This window comes from Zootoca vivipara, chromosome 10 (assembly GCF_963506605.1).
Source record: "Zootoca vivipara chromosome 10, rZooViv1.1, whole genome shotgun sequence".
Taxonomy (NCBI): domain Eukaryota; kingdom Metazoa; phylum Chordata; class Lepidosauria; order Squamata; family Lacertidae; genus Zootoca; species Zootoca vivipara.
Genome location: NC_083285.1, coordinates 1,767,078 through 1,787,803, shown reverse-complemented (window position 1 = coordinate 1,787,803; position 20,726 = coordinate 1,767,078). Strand labels below are relative to the sequence as shown.

The 20,726-nt window shown below is 42.4% G+C and overlaps 1 protein-coding gene across 1 annotated transcript; it reads right to left on the bottom strand.

The window, feature by feature from the left end:
• Positions 1 to 9,034: 9,034 nt before the first annotated feature.
• Positions 9,035 to 15,847, bottom strand: LOC118091093 (phytanoyl-CoA dioxygenase, peroxisomal-like). The gene is made up of 6 exons (XM_060279414.1): positions 15,827 to 15,847; positions 14,907 to 14,988; positions 13,589 to 13,770; positions 12,119 to 12,268; positions 11,735 to 11,869; positions 9,035 to 9,121 (listed from the first exon to the last, which is right to left on the bottom strand). Exons 1-6 carry the CDS (start codon positions 15,845 to 15,847, stop codon positions 9,035 to 9,037), a joined length of 657 nt encoding a protein of 218 aa, XP_060135397.1.
• Positions 15,848 to 20,726: the final 4,879 nt, after the last annotated feature.

Genomic DNA, 20,726 nt, shown 5'->3' with positions numbered 1-20,726 from the left:
CTGGGTGGCAAGGGCAGTAGCAGCAGCTGCAACTTTAGGGTGGTGGCAGAACTAATATATGTGTCTGATTGCATCTAGTTTTCAGTAGCAACTGAATTCACTATGTGAAGAACCTTGTGCATCAGACCAAAGGACCACCGAATCCAGTACTCTGCTTCCAACTGTTTCCAGTAGTGACCAGCCAGGGCAGGGCATGAAGGTAACTTCTTTCCCTCTCCCCCACCCCATCACATCTTTGAACTTGTGCCTAAGGCAAAAGGTAGGTACCAGGCACAGTTGCTGAAAAGAACACACCTGGTGAATGGGAAAGTAAGTTACTGAGTTTCGTGAGCTCACTATTTTCAGGCAGAAGGTGGAAGGGGTAGAGCCTTACTGCAATTTAGTACAATCAAGATGCACTTTCTTGGAGGAGGCAAACAGCAGAGACTGGGAGTAAATGTCTGTCCCATATGGACGATGCTGATGATGCTTTGCTAATGATTCTTTATGAAGACCTGATTCCTTTTTTGATGGAGTAATGTAGATGGTGCTGGAGGAGACTCTTGAGAGTCCCATGGACTGCAAGAAGATCAAACCTATCCATTCTGAAGGAAATCAGCCCCAAGTGCTCACTGGAAGGACAGGTGCTGAAGCTGAGGCTCCAATACTTTGGCCACCTCATGAGAAGAGAAGACACCCTGGAAAAGGCCCTGATGTTGGGAAAGATTGAGGGGCACAAGGAGAAGGGGGACGACAGAGGACGAGATGGTTGGACAGTGTTCTCAAAGCCACCAACATGAGTCTGACCAAACTGCGGGAGGCAGTGGAAGACAGGACAGGGCCGTCTTAAGCATATCAAGCGCCCGGGCGCCGTGGTGCGATGGTCGCTCCGGCGGCGCCCCCCGCCCGCCCCGTTTCTCACCACAGTGGGCGCAGCTGCACGGCGCCCCCCTGACAGCCCGGCACCCTGGCGCCCTGCGCCACCTTGCCTTAGAGCTGGCCCTGAGACAGGAGTGCCTGGCGTGCTCTGGTCCATGGGGTCACGAAGAGTCAGACACGACTAAACAACAAAAAATCACATTGTGATGTTAGTGCACTCTACCAATGCCATTCAGTGAATGTTTCTTATTAAAGCCTCCTCAACAGCTGACTTACTGGTATTTATAGCTATCATTTTTTATGTCAAAAATGAATGTTGAACTAAGAGTTAAGTATCTTTCTTAACAGGAACAAGTGAGGTTGATGATGTTTCACTTGGGCTAGAGAAACTTGTGTCCAGGTGGGCACTTTGCTCTCAGACAACTTGAGGGTGAAGACCTAAGCTCCATTTTAGGTGCCCTGAAAACAAAGCAGCAAATATGTGTTCAAAGCACATCTGTGGTGGTGAGAGTAAAATAACTTCTCTTTTTAAAAGATGACAAAACAAAATTTAAAAAAATTAAAATTATTCCAGTACCGGTAGCATCTTAGAGACCAACTAAGTTTGTTCTTGGTATGAGCTTTCGTGTGCATGCACACTTCTTCAGATACACTTAAACAGAAGTCTGTATCTGAAGAAGTGTGCATGCACACGAAAGCTCATACCAATGACAAACTTAGTTGGTCTCTAAGGTGCTACTGGAAGAAAAAAAATTATTTTTTTCTATTTTGTTTTGACTACGCCAGACCAACATGGCTACCTACCTGTAACTAAAAAGATGACAGACAGACAGACAGACAGATTATTGATAGATAGATAGATAGATAGATGGATAGATAGATAGATAGATAGATAGATGATTGATTGATTGATAGATGACAGACAGATAGATATTCCCTCCAAGCAAGCTGTGGAATGAGCAACATTAAGCAATGAAATAAACTAAACAATCAATGATCAAGTAGCAGAGAATCCAAAGGGGGGGGGGCGGGAGATCTAAGAAAATAAAAAATATCTTCACCTGGTGCCAAAAATACATCCAAGAGTGTTCCAGGCAGGTCCCTTCCTTCCTGGGGGAGCATTCAATAACTGGGACACATAACAAAAAAGAATGCTGGATTTGATGAGGCTTTTATCCATTAAGTAATTCCAGTGAAGATTCAGTGTCATTCATTCAAGTTTACTGTTTTAACAGAAAATAACCAAAAGCTAGTGGAAAGAGATTGGAGAAGGACTGGGTTAAGAGGGCAGTCTAAAAGAGAAGCTGTATCTGAATGCTGCAGAACTGAGGTGTAAACATTCATGTTCAAAACTACCACTTCAGTCCTGAAATGCTGCTTTGGCAGCACTCAAGTTATGGAATGTACAGGAGTGCTTGAAAGTAAATACTGAGTTTGTTCCCCTGGCAGAGTAGCCTGTGAATCGGATGAATGGGGGTTTATGCCCTGAAGATGTCTTTGCCACTTCTGATGCTTCTGCCACAAACAGCACATGATGTTCCTTCATGTACCACACAGGATACCATAAAACTACTGAATGTGTAAGTGTCTAAGGATATTTTTCCCACACTGAACAAAAATTGACACACCTTCATAGCATTGTCGAGTTGGAAGGGACCCAGAGGGTCATCTAGTCATTAACCTTATTCCTTCTCTACTTGAGTGGCTCTTGGAACTATGTTGACTGGGGTGGACCAGGGTGGTTTTGCTTTCCTTGGAACCAATAAGGAAGCTATTCATCATGTCTTCATACTATATGGCCACGAAGTGGAAGAGCATTTGAGAGGCTTCTGATTAAAGCTGAAGTTGTCTTAGCTGCTGTGTTGCAACAACACATTGTATTCAAGCATGAGGGCGAACCAAGGTTTTCATTGCAGCTGCTTGTCCCGCTTGAAGAGGATAGCAACTCTTCATTTTAAGCTTTAATTTAAAATGCTAAACAGCATTGCTTTCTCACCCTGTGATGGAGATTTCAAGGGCTCTTCTGCCCCTTCAGTATTTTTCTGTTATTTTTGTTGTGGTCGGTTGTGTCCTCTTAAAGTGCACCTATCCCCAGGTGATTCCCAAACCAGAGTTTACAGAGTTTATGCCGTAATGTGTGTCAGCTTCCAAATTATTCTACACTTACACTATGAAGAATTGGGAGAACACAAGTGACCTTGCATCCAAGGATTTAGCACGAGCTACAACCGTCTTCCCAGGTGGCGCTGTGGTTAAACCACTGAGCCTAGGGCTTGCTGATCAGAAGGTCGGCAGTTCGAATCCCTGTGACGGGGTGAGCTCCCGTTGCTTGGTCCCAGCTCCTGCCAACCTAGCAGTTCGAAAGCACGTCAAAATGCAAGTAGATAAATAGGAACCGCTCCAGCGGGAAGGTAAACGGCGTTTCCATGTGCTGCTCTGGTTTGCCAGAAGCAGCTTTGTCATGCTGGCCACATGACCTGGAAGCCATACGCCGGCTCCCTCGGCCAATAATGCGAGATGAGCGCGCAACCCCAGAGTCGGTCACGACTGGACCTAATGGTCAGGGGTCCCTTTACCTTTACCTTTACAACCGTCTTCAGGGGAAGCTGGTGAAGGATTTTGAAGGGATAATTTTATAGAGTGAGTGGTAGGACACAATGGAAGAATGCTTTTTGCAACCTAAGGATGTTATTTTTCTCATGATCTTAGCCAAAGTTCATATATGTGTTAATTATTCCTTCACATGGAGGAGCTCCTCAGCCACATGGCAAGAGGAAATGAAGCATCAACCAACAGACCATTCAGTTAGGACTTATTAGCATTAGCATTAGCATTAACAGTAGTATACCACCCTTCATCCGTAGATCTTATGGTGTTTATTTACTTGGTTGTGCAATTAAACGGGGGGGGGCGGGTCTTGATGGCCTCATTATTTGCTCTAGACTTTGAACTCATAGTAATTTAAATTGGAACAAATAAGGAAGTTACTGAGGTTCTATTGGTAAAACAGGATATGAAGATCTGTCTGTCTGTTGATAATGTGACACTTGCATTAACCCACCTGAAAAAAATCATTTTCAATACTGTTTCAAATTTTCTCTCTCAATTCAGCTTAATTTCCGGTTACAAGACAAGACAAAACCATTTTGAATGGATGGGTGTTAATATAGAAAAACCTGTGGTAAATAGTATTTTTAAAGAATACTCTGCCCCAAATAATATTTAGGCTGTAATTTTATACCATCTTACCTTAAAAGGAGCCCTACTGAATCCAGTGAAGCTTACTTCTGAGTGAACGTGTATAGAATTGCACTGTAAACCAACTCAATAACTTGGGATTCAGCTCCATAATAATTTAGATCTCATAGCACAGAGTAATAATCCAAATTTATTATTTGGGAGCAGCTGGGAGTTTTAGGAAAGCTGAATCACTGGCTAACTATGCTGGCTAACTAAAATTGGCATGCTCAAGATAAAATTGTTCTCTTAACTTTGCCACTAAAACATGACAGAGATATATTGGAGACATGGAAGGAAACTGTTCCAAACAAATTTTTAACACGTTTTTCTGCCATAAGAAACCACAAAGGTTCAGACATCAGTCTGAGCACCCAAAGGATTAATGTTTACACTATGGATGTGGCCAGGGCACGGAGACACAAGCAAGCCTTGCCCCCAGCTAGGTATGCTGGCTTCTCTCCTTATGGTGGGTTGAGCCTGCCTGCCAGGACATTCTGCTGGAGGCACTTTGTATTGCCCAGGTTCCTCATGGCGGAGAGGTCTGAAGAGCAGCCTGAGCATCCAGGGGCTGGTCGAGAATGGATTTCTAGTGGGGATTGGAACTGGAGGGTAGCAATTCCTCAAAAATATTACATCCTCTTAATTTCAATGAAAATGGTAGATGGTACCGTACTCTGTTGTTATGGACAGTAGCGTAGGAAGATAAGGGCAGTGCGATCCCAGGGGTGCCATCGCGGCTGCCCGCTACCAAAACACACGCGCCACGTCCCTGGTTATGGACTTTTATATTTTGATGTTGCTCAAGGGCGCCACCTAGAGGGTCTGGGAGCAGGACACTCTTTGGAACAGATATTTAATTGCGTGTTCTTCAATAATATATATTTTTACATACAGTTTCAAATGACACAGTTCATAAGGCTGGTTTTCTCTTTTTGCATGATAGCAATTACATTCTTGTTTAGTCATGTCTCTTTCTTAATCGTCTATGTAAGTTGATCTTCTGTTTAGTTTCACTGCAGTTTCCAAATGAGATTACATCCACCAGTCATTTCTTACAAAAGCTTACAAAGCTGACTGCAATAGGGTTTTGACAGTCAAGTACAACGCTTTTAGGTCGAGTTTTATAAGGCTGACATAACATGCAGAGAATATCAAGTGCAAACAAACCAGAGGGGGGAGCTGAGGGAAGTCTCGGGAGGGTGGGAAGGTATAAAAAAGGGGGGAAATGTAATTGGTTACAATGATCAATAATGTATTTTGTTAAATTTGTTCAATAAAAACTTTTTAAAAAGAATTTTATAAGGCTGAGTAACAAAGCACAGAATCATAGAATCATAGAGTTGGAAGGTACCTCAAGGGTCATCTAGTCCAGCCCCCTGCAAGGCAGGCATCTCAACTAGATCATACATGACAGATGGCCATCCAACCTCTTAAAAACCTCCAAGGAAGGAGAGTCCGCTACCTTCCAAGGGGGTCCATTTCACTGTTGAATGAATGTAGCCCCAATAAACTGTTGGAGGCTGAGCCTAGCTCTGCTCAGAGGAGAATGTGAGAGGAGAACACACAAGACAGCCTTCTGGTCATTGGGGGCCCCATTTTCTACATGGCTTCCAACTCTGCCACAGCCATTCGAGATGGGGCATTTGGAAATGGAGAGCCGTTTCCTGATTAGTCACTGCCAGGGAGAAGTCTACCAGCATACATGAAGTTCTTATTTAGTTATTTTTGCCCCAAAGTATATTCCTTTAACTTACATGGAACTGCATTTGCCGTTTTGTTCATTTATTCACCTAGTTTGGAGAGAATAATGCTACGCTACTAATAATACAGGATATGGCTTGAACATTCTAAATCACTGCATAAAGGCAGCTGTTTCAGTGCCTTGTTGAATCACACAGCTGTCTACCATTCAATACTGGATAAAGTACGGTAGATCATGAAGTGCATCAATTAAAATAGTTAAAACTATTCTTGAATTTAACAATATTGTTTACTCAGAACAGTAGAATTCTCACCTAAGCATCATTATCAAATATAAACATACTATACCTCAGAACTGTTTTACTGCATAGTCATTGAAAATATTCAGTGCAAGAAAAATTCCGAACACATCCAACCAAAGGATCATGGTTTCTCCCAGTTAGAAAATGATACGCTGGGTTCATGAACTAAGCCTGGGCATCCAGATAACATTCTACAGACTTCTCCTTTCTCCTTTAACAAGACGACTTTGCATGATCCAAATATCCTAAGGACAGAAAAGAACCTTGTTTTGTGCACAAGTTCATTCCCACTGCACATACAAGCAGCTGTATATGGAAGGAAACCCACCACGCCCAGCTGTTTTGGTTCTGCATGAAGCTTTGCTTCTGAACTGAGGGCTCATCCACACTTTTGCTCAATTTCTAGCCACAGGTCTGAGCTTTCCAGGTCTGACAACTTTTCCCCCATTGTCTTACCACTTTCCGCATGAAAACACATTCTTTACTGCCAACCTAGCAACTTGAAAGCACGTCAAAGTGCAAGTAGATAAATAGGGACCACTCCAGCACGAAGGTAAACGGCGTTTCCATGTGCTGCTCTGGTTCGCCAGAAGTGGCTTAGTCATGCTGGCCACATGACCTGGAAGCTGTACGCTGGCTCCCTTGGCCAATAATGTGAGATGAGCGTCGCAACCCCAGAGTCGGTCACGACTGGACCTAATGGTCAGGGGTCCCTTTACCTTTACATATGTAGAAGCTGGGAGAGAGATCAGGATCAGTCCTGCTCAACACCAAAGCACGTGATTGAGTAGGCTACCACCAATGGAATAATTATTCCCAATACCATTATGTCAGACATATGACGTGAAAAGTTTTTGATGCAGGAGGTTCTTTTTAAAAGTCATAATTACTGAATTGTGATCTAAGAAAGTCTTTGGTAATATGTCTATGGAGTTGCCAATGTCTTAGTCAACCAAATCATATTTTTCTTGAGAAGCATCTGTGTCTTTCAGAGAAATATTTATATTTCCAGATGACAACAAGTTCCAAATTATCCATCATTTCAAAGAAAACCTTAGGTACTTTATCCTGGGGAGTTTTAATATTTTTCTTTGAAGTTCTGTCCTGCATTGGAAAGACCACTCCATCCCAGTCTCCCATGAGGCACCAGTTTTCAGATGAAAAGTTCATCAACCACAAGCCCACAAGTCCTTTATAAAAAAAATTTACAGCCTTGGATATTAACTTCCACCCCAACATATCTACATTGTTCATCAGAGATTATCAGTTTTGAGCAAAAGAACTCCATTTTTTTTTCAATCCTGCAGAGATCAATTCCTCACCAAAAATTTTTTTGTCAAATATTTTATATCCTTTTCACTAATATGTGTTTCTTGTAAACAAATTAGATCCAATTTTTTTTCAAGAAATATATTTTTTCTCTTTTGAGGAGCATTTACTCCATTTATATTCCATGTTAAGTACAGTAGTACCTCGGGTTACGAAAACGATCCGTTCCGGATCGCGGTTCGTAACCCGAAAAGGTCGCAAACCGAGCGCCGCTTCTGCGCATGCGCAAAACGCGATTTTCGTGAATTTCACGCTTTGCGCGTGCGCGCCGCTTCTGCGCATGCGCGGGACGCACGCGCGCCGAAAACACTTCTGGGGGTGTGGAGTTCGTAACCCGAAGTGTTCGCAACCCGAGCGGGTCGTAAACCGAGGTACGACTGTACTTGTAATCCATAGCTGAGAAGGTTATTTTGTCATACCTACAGCTCCCATTTCTGTTTCTTTAGTCTCATCCATTTGTATTTATTCCATTTCAAATTTAAATTTCTCCACAAAGTCTCTTGCTTTCTGTATTGAATCAAGTTGAAATGTTTGTTGCTTAAAGATAAAAATCACTCCCTCCTGTATGTCCTATCTTGATTGAATTCTTTTCTGCTAAGGTTTATTTGTCAAAAAATAGTTGCCTTTTCTTTTTTGCAGTACCCTCAGTGGAATTTCTTTCATTTCAATCACATCTATATCATCAATTTTCAACTTTGTCTGAAAATGTTACTGTAAGACTTCGTCTCTAGTTTTCCTTCTAGCAAATTGGACCAAAACATCTCTTGGAACCTTAGTTTTGCAAAACATGTATTAATTTTGTCTATTTTGTCTATTTCTGCCTCCATATCAAGCACATCCTTTTTCAAAAAGCATGTCAGGGAATTAATGACTTTACCCCTAATATCTTTACTATCCTCTTCTGGAATCTCTCTGAATTGTAGATAGATCTTTTTTTCTCTCAACTCCATTAATGCCAAATTCTCCAAATATCTGTTTGCAGCTTCATTTCTACTTTCCAGATGTTGGCAGACATGGGAGTTTCCCCCTCTCTCTGGGAGCTTCCGATAAGAATCAACGAGCCTCTGACAAGTTTATAGTCCATTTTATTTAGACAGAGGCATGGAGCCACCCTCCTTCAGGATCTCAGTTCTTCACTCTGAATCCCGCCCCTTCTGCAGCAAGAAGCACACCACCGCACCACTCTCCCACCCCGGTGCTTCTGTTGAGCCTTCACCCTTTCAACCCTCCTAGTACAAGAGGAGGGAGGGAGGCCCCTGACGCTCTCGAAGGAAGAGTTTCCCAAGCGGTCGCTCCCTCCTGGTTGCCTAGCTTCTGACTCAGAGTTATCTAGCTCTTCCCCCGACTGTGCCGTCTCTGAATCAGCTGCTGGGAAAGTTGAAGAAAGGGGGGGGCAAACTCTCCCCTTCTTCTTCTGTCAGAGGCTGCTCTGTCTGTGTCTGCATTCCTTCATCTTCAGAGTCAGGGCATCTCTGGCATCTGAGTCAGACCAGCCCCTGACACCAAAGCCTACACGTTTTCATTTAATTGCTTCATTTCTCCAGACAACAGGGTATAGGATTCTTCTATTTTACTAACTGTTCCTTCTAAATGTTGCCGGTTTTTCATCTATTTTTATCCAAATGGTCCATATTGTTTTTAATTTCATTTGTCTCTAATTTTAGAGATTTTGTTTGTTCTGCCATCATCTGCTGAAAAATGTCAAAAGGGTCAAAAGGTATCAAAAGATGTTTTTATTTCCTCTGCTGCCTTTTTCTTGCTGAGTATTGGGAGTATAAAAACAAACCGTCTTTCTTTTAAAGCCAATTTCTATTTTCACCAGCTGTTTCTGCTTCGCTTAATAAGAATGTCAGCCCTTCTGTCTCTTTACTGCTCTCATAAAAACTTCAGCAACAGGACAGCTTCCCCAGATATCTTGTTCTGGCTGCAGCATCAATAAATGTAGCCCATATAAGATAAACCAATTCCATTCTCACAGAGGAAATTTCAACTGGCAAAGTAGCTTTTATATTCTTAGGCACACTTTTGTCAAGAAAATAAATAAATAAATAAAAATAATCCACTTAGAACTTAACACAGAAACTCCTTTGTCTGTTTAAAGCTTTCTTATCTCAGACCATAAATCAAGCCTTTTGTTTGCACTCAACAGCTTAAACAGCAGTCCTCCTCCCTTCTAAGTTGTAGAAAGTAGCTAGTTCACTGGATAGAAGTTCTCACTGGCAGATGAAGTAACTCACTTAAGTTGTAAATTATTTTATTCCAAAAATAATTAAGAAAGAGGATCCAGTGTCCATATTGGCTGTTGTATGCGGCAGCTAGACTGGTGACAGGGGGCAGCCACCGAGACCATATAACACCTGAAAGAGTTACATTGGCTCCCAGTACGTTTCCGAGCACAATTCTAAGTCCCCATCCCCACCCCTCCCCACCCCTTCTCTACATAAGTGCCTGGGGACTTCTATTTCACTGTATCTGAAGAAGTGTGCATGCACACGAAAGCTCATACCAAAATAAAAACTTAGTTGGTCTTTAAGGTGCTACTGAAGGAATTTTTTTATTTTACTTCGACCCAGACCAACACGGCTACCTACCTGTAAACAATTCTAAGTGTTGGTGTTGACCTTTAAAGGCCTAAACAGCCTCGGCCCAGTATACCTGAAGGAGCGTCTCCTCCCCCATCATTCTGCCCGGACACTGAGGTCCAGCACCGAGGGCCTTCTTCCCTCACTGCGAGAAGCAAAGCTACAGGGAACCAGGCAGAGGGCCTTCTCGGTAGTGGCACCCACCCTGTAGAACGCCCTCCCATCAGCTGTCAAAGAGATGAATAACTACCTGACATTCAGAAGACATCTGAAGGCAGCCCTGTTCAGGGAAGTTTTTAATCTGTGACATGTTAATGTATTTTAAATCTTTCTTGGCTGGGGAGGCCCGGCCAGATGGGCGGGGTACAAATAATAATTTGTTGTTGTTGTTGTTGTTGTTGTTGTTGTTGTTGTTGTTGTTGTTGTTGTTGTATGGTTTGGGCAAGGTGAAATTTCCTCAGCTTCCAAGTCTCTCAACCTACCAGGGCCTCCAGGAAGTGCTGGTGCTGGAGGAGACTCTTGAGAGTCCCATGGACTGCGCGAAGATCAAACCTATCCATTCTGAAGGAAATCAGCCCTGAGTGCTCAATGGAAGGACAGATCCTGAAGCTGAGGGCTCCAATACTTTGGCCACCTCATGAGAAGAGAAGACTCCCTGGAAAAGACCTTGATGTTGGGAAAGATTGAGGGCACTAGGAGAAGGGGACAACAGAGGACGAGATGGTTGGACAGTGTTCTCGAAGCTACGAACATGAGTTTGACCAAACTGCGGGAGGCAGTGGAAGCAGTGGCGGAGCTGCATGCTCCAGCACCGGGGTGGGGGGTGGAGAGCAGGCAGGGGCGGGGCTGGTGCACTGCTCGGGGGCATGGCACACCACCCGCAGGGGCGTGACGCGCATCCTGGGGGTGTGGTGCGCCACCCGCGCAGGCGTGGCACACAGTGCGGGTGGGGGCCCAGCCGCGATGGCACCCCACCGGGATTTCCCTGCTGGGGGCGGTGGGCTCCCCCCGCACTCCTCTTCTTCCACCAGTGAGTGGAAGACAGGAGTACCTGGCGTGTTCCGGTCCATGGAGTCATGAAGAGTCAGACACAACTAAACGACTAAACACAACAATTATCAAACACCACACAACTACCATATCAGAGACAGATGAGCTGATGGAGATGGTCCATCGGCCATCATCCCTCCCCCGGAAGTTTCTCCTTTGTTTCTTTTTTCTTTTTTTCTTTTCCTCTTTTTCTTTGTGTATATTGGGCATTCAATAGGTAAAGGTAAAGGGACCCCTGACCATTAGGTCCAGTCATGACCGACTCTGGGGTTGCAGCGCTCATCTCTCGTTATTGGCCGAGGGAACCGGCGTATAGCTTCCAGGTCATGTGGCCAGCATGACTAAGCCGCTTCTGGCAAACCAGAGCAGCACATGGAAACGCCGTTTACCTTCCCGCTGGAGCGGTTCCTATTTATCTACTTGCATTTTGACGTGCTTTCGAACTGTTAAGTTGGCAGGAGCTGGGACCAAGCAACGGGAGCTCACCCCGTCACAGGGATTCAAACCGCCGACCTTCTGATCAGCAAGCCACAGCGCCACCTGGGTTTAACCACAGCGCCACCTAGGTCCCATAGGGCATTCAATATTAACGTTATATTCAATATTTACTTTATATATCTTTTTTCCAAACTTTAATAAAAACTATGGGGCAGGGGAAGCAATAATACATACCCTCAAGGTGACAGGTGAGTCTGTACCATACTTTGCTCTTGCAACATCTACTACTTCTTTCTCCATGTTCTCTTGAATTGTACCCTTCATGTCAATATAGTGGCAGTCAGAACTTGCATAATGACAAGAAATTGTCTGCATAAAAAGACCAATATAACTTATTTGTTTTCATTTGTAAGTGCCTTTCTGCAAAGGCATGCACCCCATATGGAGGATAGGTTTTACCCCTCACCTCCAGCCCTCCAACAAAGAAACATAGAAATAATAAGGTGCAACTTCAGGTTTTGATATTAATAGCTCAAACATGGGGAAACTTTGACTTGACTTTGCTTGAGGAACACAATCCAGGTGTTCCAACACCTGCAACTTTAACTAGGTGCTTACCTTACGAAACCCTTCAGTCTTGTTCATTCCAGAGCCATGGATTAGCAAGGGATGGAAGAACACTGTGTCTCCTTTCTCCATAGCAAGGTGAACCCTCGGAATAGTTTTATCATAATCACGCACTCCATGGTACATCTTGTTTACACCACCCTAGAAAAATCAATGCATTGAATTATATTCTTTATCCTAAAGAACTTAATCTTTCGAAACCTCCACACTTCAAAAACTTTTAGAACTTCAGAAGCTCACATGCTGAATGTGAAGCCGATGGCCATCCTGCCTCTTTTCTCCCTTGCATCTTCTAGGAGCATGCATGCATGATGCCACAACCAAACATGGATGCTCTAGCTTCCTATCACAGCACTTGAGAAGCCTATTTCCCGGGATCCTGTCTAATTCATTTTGTCTAAGCCATTTGAGCTTATGGCCCTGCCCCCAACTGGTGGCGCTGAAATAGAGAATGTTTATTTGATTAAATAAATAAGATACTAAAAGAAAATATTGTATTCATACCCACGTTGGTATCTTTTTCAAAGGGAGAGAATAAAATGATAAAATGAAAAGATTTGCTACGTTACCCTTATTGTTGCATGTATATTGACTACCCAAAGATAGAAAACATTGTCTCTATGGTAGAGTAAAGGCAAAGGTAAAGGGACCCCTGACCATTAGGTCCAGTTGTGAGCGACTCTGGGGTTGCAGCGCTCATCTCGCATTATTGGCCGAAGGAGCTGGCGTACAGCTTCCAGGTCATGTGGCCAGCATGACAAAGCCGCTTCTGGCAAACCAGAGCAGCACATGGAAATGCCGTTTACCTTCCCGCTGTAGCAGTATCTATTTATCTACTTGCACTTTGTGGTACTCTCCACTTATTTTGTCACGAAAATCTCGCTAACCAGCTTTATCATTTGTCTTCTGAATGTAACATCCCATGCTTGCCCTGATTTGATTAGGTTTACCTTAAATTGTCTGTCTCACAATTTTTCTTCTTATTTTGGTTATATGGGGGGGAAATCATTAAAAATACTTTTTTAAAAAAATGCAACTTGTGGAGAGAGCATGATACAATTGCCTGTAAGTGCACTGATCTCTAGCTGAGACTTTTCATAGTTAACTTCATGATGGACATTCAAGAACTTTGGTTGGACTTGTGTATGTCTCCTGGACGGGTGGATCCCAGTAACAACAAAATGTTATCTGTGAGGCTGCCTTCAAAGAGAGTTTGGAAACTTCCTATTGGTGCAGAATGCAGTCACCAAGATGCTTGGAGATGTGTTTGTTCTAATTATAATACATCAGGTCCATATCAGTTGCCCTGGCTGCCCATTCATCTCAATTTAATGCCCTCTTTTTTATTTGTAAGGACACTGAAAATACTACTCAGTTAGCAAAACTGCTATTGGCTACCTCCAAATTTGCAGATACTTCCGTCCTCCGTTCCTCCCTGTGATGAAGTCATAAAGAAATTACCTCCCACTCAGGATAATCATGCTGTTTCAGAGACCCCTTATGACTTCCTGGCAAAACTGCCAGGCATCCGTTTCTGCGATCAATCTTCTCCATGGCAGTCCAGGCACAAACAATGCGATCTGCAGGTCGGAATGGGAAATAGAGCAAATCCTGGTGCATTGGTTGGCGAGAGGTCTTCTTTCCTGCAAAAAATTGTTTCATAGTACAGCTGCAGAATTAGTTAAGAAAATACAAGCACAACGAGACAACAAAATGTCAGAGTGTGGCCCTGCTGTGTGTGTTTTACCTGAGTCAATAGCTGGGGGTTTACAGAACAAAAGTTTGCATCCCAAACAGGACTTGCTGCACTAACTTGTTTTTCTTTGTGTGCAATTTTTATACCATATCTCCTCTAACCAAATACTACTACAACTACTACAAGAACAACACGAGGTTGTTATATTCAGTGTGAACTCCACCACAGAGCTGTGATAATACAATATATTCCCCTTCCAACTTGCAGTATTTAAACAGTGAGCTGTATCTCCTTTGGAATTAGTAATAATAGTGCTGTGTGTGTTTAAACCACACTAAATTACAGGAGGAACTCTCCTCTTTGCTCCCTTTTGGGTTTGTTGTTGTTGTTCATTTTTGTGGACAGCAGCATGAGGGACTTTCTCCACAGTGCATCTGGGTATCTCGGACTTCCATTTCTCAGGAAGATTCTCAGTGTGAATAATAATAATAATAATAATAATAATAATAATAATAATAATAATAATAATAATAATAATAATTTATTATTTATACCCCACCCATCTGGCCGGGTTTCCCCAGCTACTCTGGGCAGCTTCCAACAGAAACATTAAAATACACTAATTTGTTGAACATTAAAAGATCTGATCTTCTGTGACATTGTGGTTGGTGTGTTGTGACATGTGCAGTACATGTGATATTCAATGGAAAATGAATAAAAACCTTTTAAAGAATGAAATCAGGCAGAGGTCTGCCAGAAAGGTGGGGAATGGGGAAGAGAGGATGGCAAGGGAGAAAAGTGTGCCACAGTCGCAGTAAACAGGAAAAATAAAGGTCCCACCTCTAATGTAGTGAGTACCAATACAAAATCTGAGAGAAGTTAAATCAAGATGTATATCAGAATGAACCATGTTGTATACAACTATACTTCTTTGTTTAGACTTGCATCACAGTAGCTAACTCTCTAAGTATACATACCTGCAGGACCTTGCAAAAGAAAAAGGGCAAGTCCAACAATATTTACATACACGCTAGCATTCTTGAACAGAATATTTTATTTCTCATCTGTTCAATTATTTCTTACCAGAATCTGGAGGCTTATTTATCAACATGGCGTGCATGGCCATGATGTTTGGTCCTGTGAAGCATTCGACACATTTCAATATCTAAGGTGAAGAAAGTTTCTCATGAGATGCATATTTAAACATGCTAAAACATATTACCCCTTATATTTCATGGGCAAGACCCAAGTGAATACACATGATCAATACACCAGTGTTGAAGAAGCAAACAGTGCTATGCACTTCCCTTGGGCTAATGCTAATCCTTGAGCTAGCACAAAAAGTTGGTTAAATATCACACACAGTGATCATCACTACATAGATGCCTAATTTCACTAGACATTGGGTACAATCTGCAAAAGTTAAGCTCTGCTTAAAAGCATCTATTGAATGAGACAAAATAGGAGATCAAATCTACTGCAGTTTTTGCTTCCTTAATTTAAAAGCAACCATATGGAAGTGAAGAGGACATATTTTGAATAGGACTGCAGCACTAAGTGATGGGTGTCATACTTTGCTCCTCCCCAGGCCATATTCTCAGTGTAAATCTCTTTACACAGGGGGCGAGGTAAATACGGAAGGACTCTGGTACCAGGAGGAAGTTGCTTGGTTTTTTCATTTCACACCTCTGGCTGCTTTCAACCTTTATTTTAAAAAATAAGGAGCCATGGGACATCCTGTTCATGCATCTCTGGCATCATTTCACCCTTGGTGTCACTTAACTTTTGTTATATTGTGCTGTTACTGATAGAAAATGACTGCCTTACTATGCTAGCAAGTTAATTACTAATGAAGGTTCCTATTTCGTGCAGGTCTTCCCCGTGGCTGAAGAGCACGGCAGCAACATAGAAGACATATAAAGATCACATATGAAAAAAATGCAGACTACTTGTGGTCTTCAGGATATTCCCCTGCCCCCCCTTTTTGACCTGAGGCAATCTACAATATCTGAAGAGCTTCTCATGTTGCTGGAAATCCTGTATTTTGGAAACTGTTTTCTGATCTAGAACAAACTCCGACTTGGAAACTGAAACATCTCTCATGACCGTCAGACCAGGGACAATCACTTCCTGTCTGCAGATCTTCATGAACTCATTTCTGAGGAGAGAATTTTAAAAAAGTTATTCATGGCAAAGTTTGCTATGCTGTTTAACCATGTGATTGCCTTTGTAAATAAAATTGGATGCTTCTACTGTGCAAAATCATGGGTAATAAATTTATTTCTTTAATTTATTAAATTTGTATACCACCCATCATCCATAGATTTAGCGATCCACATAACTCATTCTCTGTGAGGCTTTGGGTTTATATTTAGAAGCTGGAAATGAATTATGCCTCGTATCAAATGGCTGAATGTTCTTGTAAATCCAGGGGGAATTTTCCTTTCCCTCATGGAGTGGGGCCCTTTTTGTGGCTTTCAGGTCTTACTTGGCAAACACAAGCTCTTGGGCCCACCTCCAGAAAGAGAGACCTCTGGACTGCAACCAGTGTGTTTTAAATCACTGGTCTTCAACTGGGAGTGGGGGGGGGGGTCAAGACTGACCCAAGGTGGGTTGTAACAAGAGCACTACCACCCTGCAAAGATATGGAAAAAGAGATTAAGAAATGGGTCCTGAATGCATGTTAGGGTGAAAAGTGAGTTCTGGGTCTGAAAAGGTTGAAGATACTTGTTTTAGACAATCTCACTATATGTGAAACAAAATAAAAAAAATTCCTTCCGGTAGCACCTTAGAGACCAACTAAGTTTGTCATTGGTATGAGCTTTCGTGTGCATGCACACTTCTTCAGATACCTGTCAGTATACCGGTAGTATATGTGATTAGGACACATGGCTACACTTTACCTGAAATGTTCAACATCCTCATCCAAGACCAGATTTTTTATGACGAGATAGCCATTCTCCTCATAGAAATGCCTTTGCTCTGGGCTTAGAACATTATTATCTAAGGTGTAACTGCGGAGATAAGAACAGACACTGGATAAGTTCACAGGACAAGGATGAGGTCTAGGAGACAAGTGCTCCCTGGGAACTCTTATGCAACCTACAACACACCTTGGGGTCTCCTGCAGCACAGAGGAGCTCTATGGAAAACAGGCAGGTCCATTTTTTTTGGGGGGGGGGTCCCCTGAAGTTCAAAGTCTGCAGTGCCGTGAAAGTATTTATTTACATGAAGTCAGCACAAAGTTAGTTTGCTGTTTGCTTCTTGAGAATAGTGGCACAAAAGTTTCTACTAATCCAGAAATACACAGAAGCAGCCACTGCTTCAGAATAGCAAATTTTACAGGACTCTTGTGAGGCAGCAATTTGATGGTTAATGCACCCCAAATTCTCAAAGGTTCACCACACTCAATGATCGAATTCTAAAGAAATTAACCAACATATCTAATTTTTTAATAGAAGAAAGTCGTCACCTACTGGTATTGAACTGGGTATTTCACTGTAGTAAATTCGGCTGAAGTAGGAAATCGTGTCTGGACCACATGTTAAGGAACTTACATTTGTTTTATTTAGATTTTTATATATTATGGGATGATATAAAAACTCAGAATTGATTCTGAATCATAATAACTATTGATATGGTAGAGGAAATTTAATGTACTGTACTATATTATGCTTAAATTAATCTTCAAATTTATATCCAAGCTTTTGTATCAATGGTTCCCTTCCCCGATGCAAGTTAACTGCATAGGAAGGGGGTATTTAAATGTAACTCATAGACTACATTCTAAACTCTGTATAATGAATATTAGAGTTAAAACAATCAATGTTTGTTATCAAAACTTTGTTAAGTTTTTATTAAACTCCGAAGGTCACCCCGGCAGCAATTTATAATGGCAAATGGAAAACTATTTGGGGAAAGCAAATATTTTTACAATAGTGCCTTCCATATTGGCACTTTCTAAATATCAGCAAAAACACCCGATGGAAAACAATTGCCAAACACAAAGTGGTGTCTTCCCAGAAAATTAAGAAAAAATACCAGTGATATACTGTAACACTGAGATGAAAAATCTACAAAACAAAAATGGAAACTGCTGGAAGCCACAAATAATGGTAAAACTGCCCCTGTGTGATGCATTAAATACCCTTCTGTATAAATGAGTTTATTTGTATTAATCTAAAAACTTTTTTTTAAAAGAGTGTCAAAGTCAAATGGCATATTTACAATATTACAGTCATGAGCATCATAGCCTTGGAATGGGCCACCAGGGCTTAATCACATCATTAATTATTGCAACAAAACTCACAACAACTAGATTCCGGAGAACTTGGGACTCTGATTTTATGGATGTCTGGTATCGGCAACTTTGGGACTTGGCAGTCATGGAATAATCAACCTGTTAGCTTTGAGCTTGTAGAAAGATGCAGACAATTCTTTAAGCTATTTAGACAGGTTTTATTTCTTTATTTCTTTTTAATAGTAAATTTTATTAATATTTCCCACATAACAAAAAAAGAAAAAGAAAAAAGAAAAATCACAATACACCAAATACAAAAACACACATATGAAAAACAAATCCAAGTCTTACAAATTAATATTATAAACACTTAAAAAGAAAACAAACATTGATTTCCATCATTCCCATAGCTCCTCCTTTACCTCTCATTGTATCTTTCTGTTTTTCTGTTTTCCTTATCCTCTCAATCCGAACATCTAGATATAAATCCCTCTTTCTTATCCTTTCACTTCACAAGGCTATTCCAGACTCAGCCAGATTTCTGTCCTCAAACCTTGACTTTTAAGATATTCGTTTAGGCACTCCTATTCCCTTTTCACTTCACTTTTTGGTTTTTGTCTTACTATATCTGTCAATTTAGCTAACTCTAAATATTCTGGAAATACTTAGAATATTTAGACAGGTTTTATTTCTTATGCAGCAACTACAGAACCAGATATAGACCACTGTGCTTCATGGAAACCTTTGACAGGACACTTTTCAAAGACAGACATGGCTGATGTAATTGTTTTACTAGAACAGACCAAAGCTCCACTCCTCCTTTTTCCCTTGTATTGGGTTGTACTGCATTATTTGATATTTGACATATAGATCACTTGCAGGACTGAAATAAATCCTACGAATTGACTTTAAGTAGAAGGAATACAGAAACTGTGAGATAGGAGTGGATAAGAAAACCGATTGGGGGGAAGGAGGGAAGCCAAAGCTCGGCAGAGCAAAGTAAATTGTAATAATTGATTAGATGCTAAAAAGAGGAAATTTTGTGTTTATTATGTGTTGTTGTGTGTGTGGTTGAATGTTTTGTTTTTGTTTAATGTGTTTAATTGGAAAATTTAATAAATTGTCTTTTAAAAAAAAGATATTTGACATATAGATATATAGATATGTATACGGCCACAATGGCATCTGAGGACTTTCTGGGGTAAAGAAACTATCCAGTAAACACAACCTGGAGAGCTGGGAAGCTGGTGCTTATTATTAATGCATGTGGAGATTCCAGTGCAAGAAGAGAAGAGCGACAGGCTTGTGCTTGCCATGTGCCAAGAAATCATGGGGCTGAGCAGTTTCCTGCTTGTTCCAAGCTTTTTAGGCACGGGGCTGAGCAGTCTGCCCCTGTCCTGCCACTTTCATTAGGAAAAGCAAACCTGATTGGTGTTTGCTCCAATTCAGCTGTAAAGATCAGGTTTTCCTGGGGGGAAGCTGTGGGGCAAAGGCAAGTCTGAGGGCTTCTCCACACTTCTGTCTGCCCTGCTCCCTCCCCGGCTGCCCGCTCGGCCCAAAGGATACGGGGCGCGGCGAGGAGGCGCAGGCCCGCCGGGCGCCGAGCGAGGAGGGCAGGACGTGGCGCAGCAGGGCGCGCAGCCGGACCGAGGCGGAGATGGTGGCGCGGGCCATGGCGAGGAGGCCCCGGAGATGAGCCCGGCCGGCGTGGCTCTCGCGGCTCCTTCCTTCCTTCCTTCTCGGTGCGTCTCTGAAGGCGAGAATAAGAGAGGCATCGCTGGGCTGCCGGGCGAAAGAAGAGCGAGCGACGGACAGGGGCCGCCAGCAGAAGCAGCAGCAGTTTCGGAGGGAGAGAGAGAGAGAGAGAGAGAAATCCCCACCAAGAGAGGAAGCCCAAGGCGACACTGCTCCAGAGACATAAGGCGGCCCTTATGGTATGAAACAAAATAATAATAAAAAATCCTTCCAGTAGCACCTCAGAGAACAACTAAGTTTGTCATTGGTATGAGCTTCAAGGTGCTACTGGAAGGAATTTTTTTTATTTTGTTTCGACTACGGCAGACCAACACGGCTGCCTACCTGTAACTAGAGTTCTGGCCTGAGACATTCTAGCGCATGACCCAAATACTACCCTACAGGTGTGCCTGCTCAGGTGGTGGCATCCCGGAAAATGGGTTACATACCAGTACTGGCACTTTTTAATTATTACTTCTACACAAGGAACTAAAATACTGTTTTTAAAACCTCTTGGTTTAACACGTGCAGGGGTGCCAACGAATAAATTTTTGGGGTGTGTGTAAGCCCCGCCCTGCATCATCAACCACAAGATGTGGCACATGCACACCATTTGAATGGCAACCGGTGCCCATCAATTTGGGAGGCCTCAGCCCCCTGAAATATTTTATTGGGGGGACCAAAGGGACCTCAGCCCCCCCCCCCGTTGGCTCCCATGAGCATGTGTTAAGTCCGGGTTCCCTCAAGCTGCAACACACCAGGAAGTTAAAGGCATGGAATTTTGTGAATATGAGGCCACATGCAATTTATCTTATGTCTAATTAAGTGGCTAATTTGTGAAGTGAAAAATAAAGAACCAAACTCTGATGAAGATGCTGAAGAGTCCACACCTTAAACCAGAGCTTTCCAAACTGTGTGTTAGTGTGTCG

Coding starts and splice junctions, on each gene's coding strand:
- LOC118091093 (XM_060279414.1), bottom strand. CDS start 15,847: ATGAGAAGCTCTTCAGATATT. Junction 14,989..15,826: donor TGAGAAGCTCTTCAGATATT/GTAGATTGCCTC, acceptor TCTTCACCTTAG/ATATTGAAATGTGTCGAATG. Junction 12,269..13,588: donor ATGATTATCCTGAGTGGGAG/GTAATTTCTTTA, acceptor TGATTTTTCTAG/GGTGGTGTAAACAAGATGTA.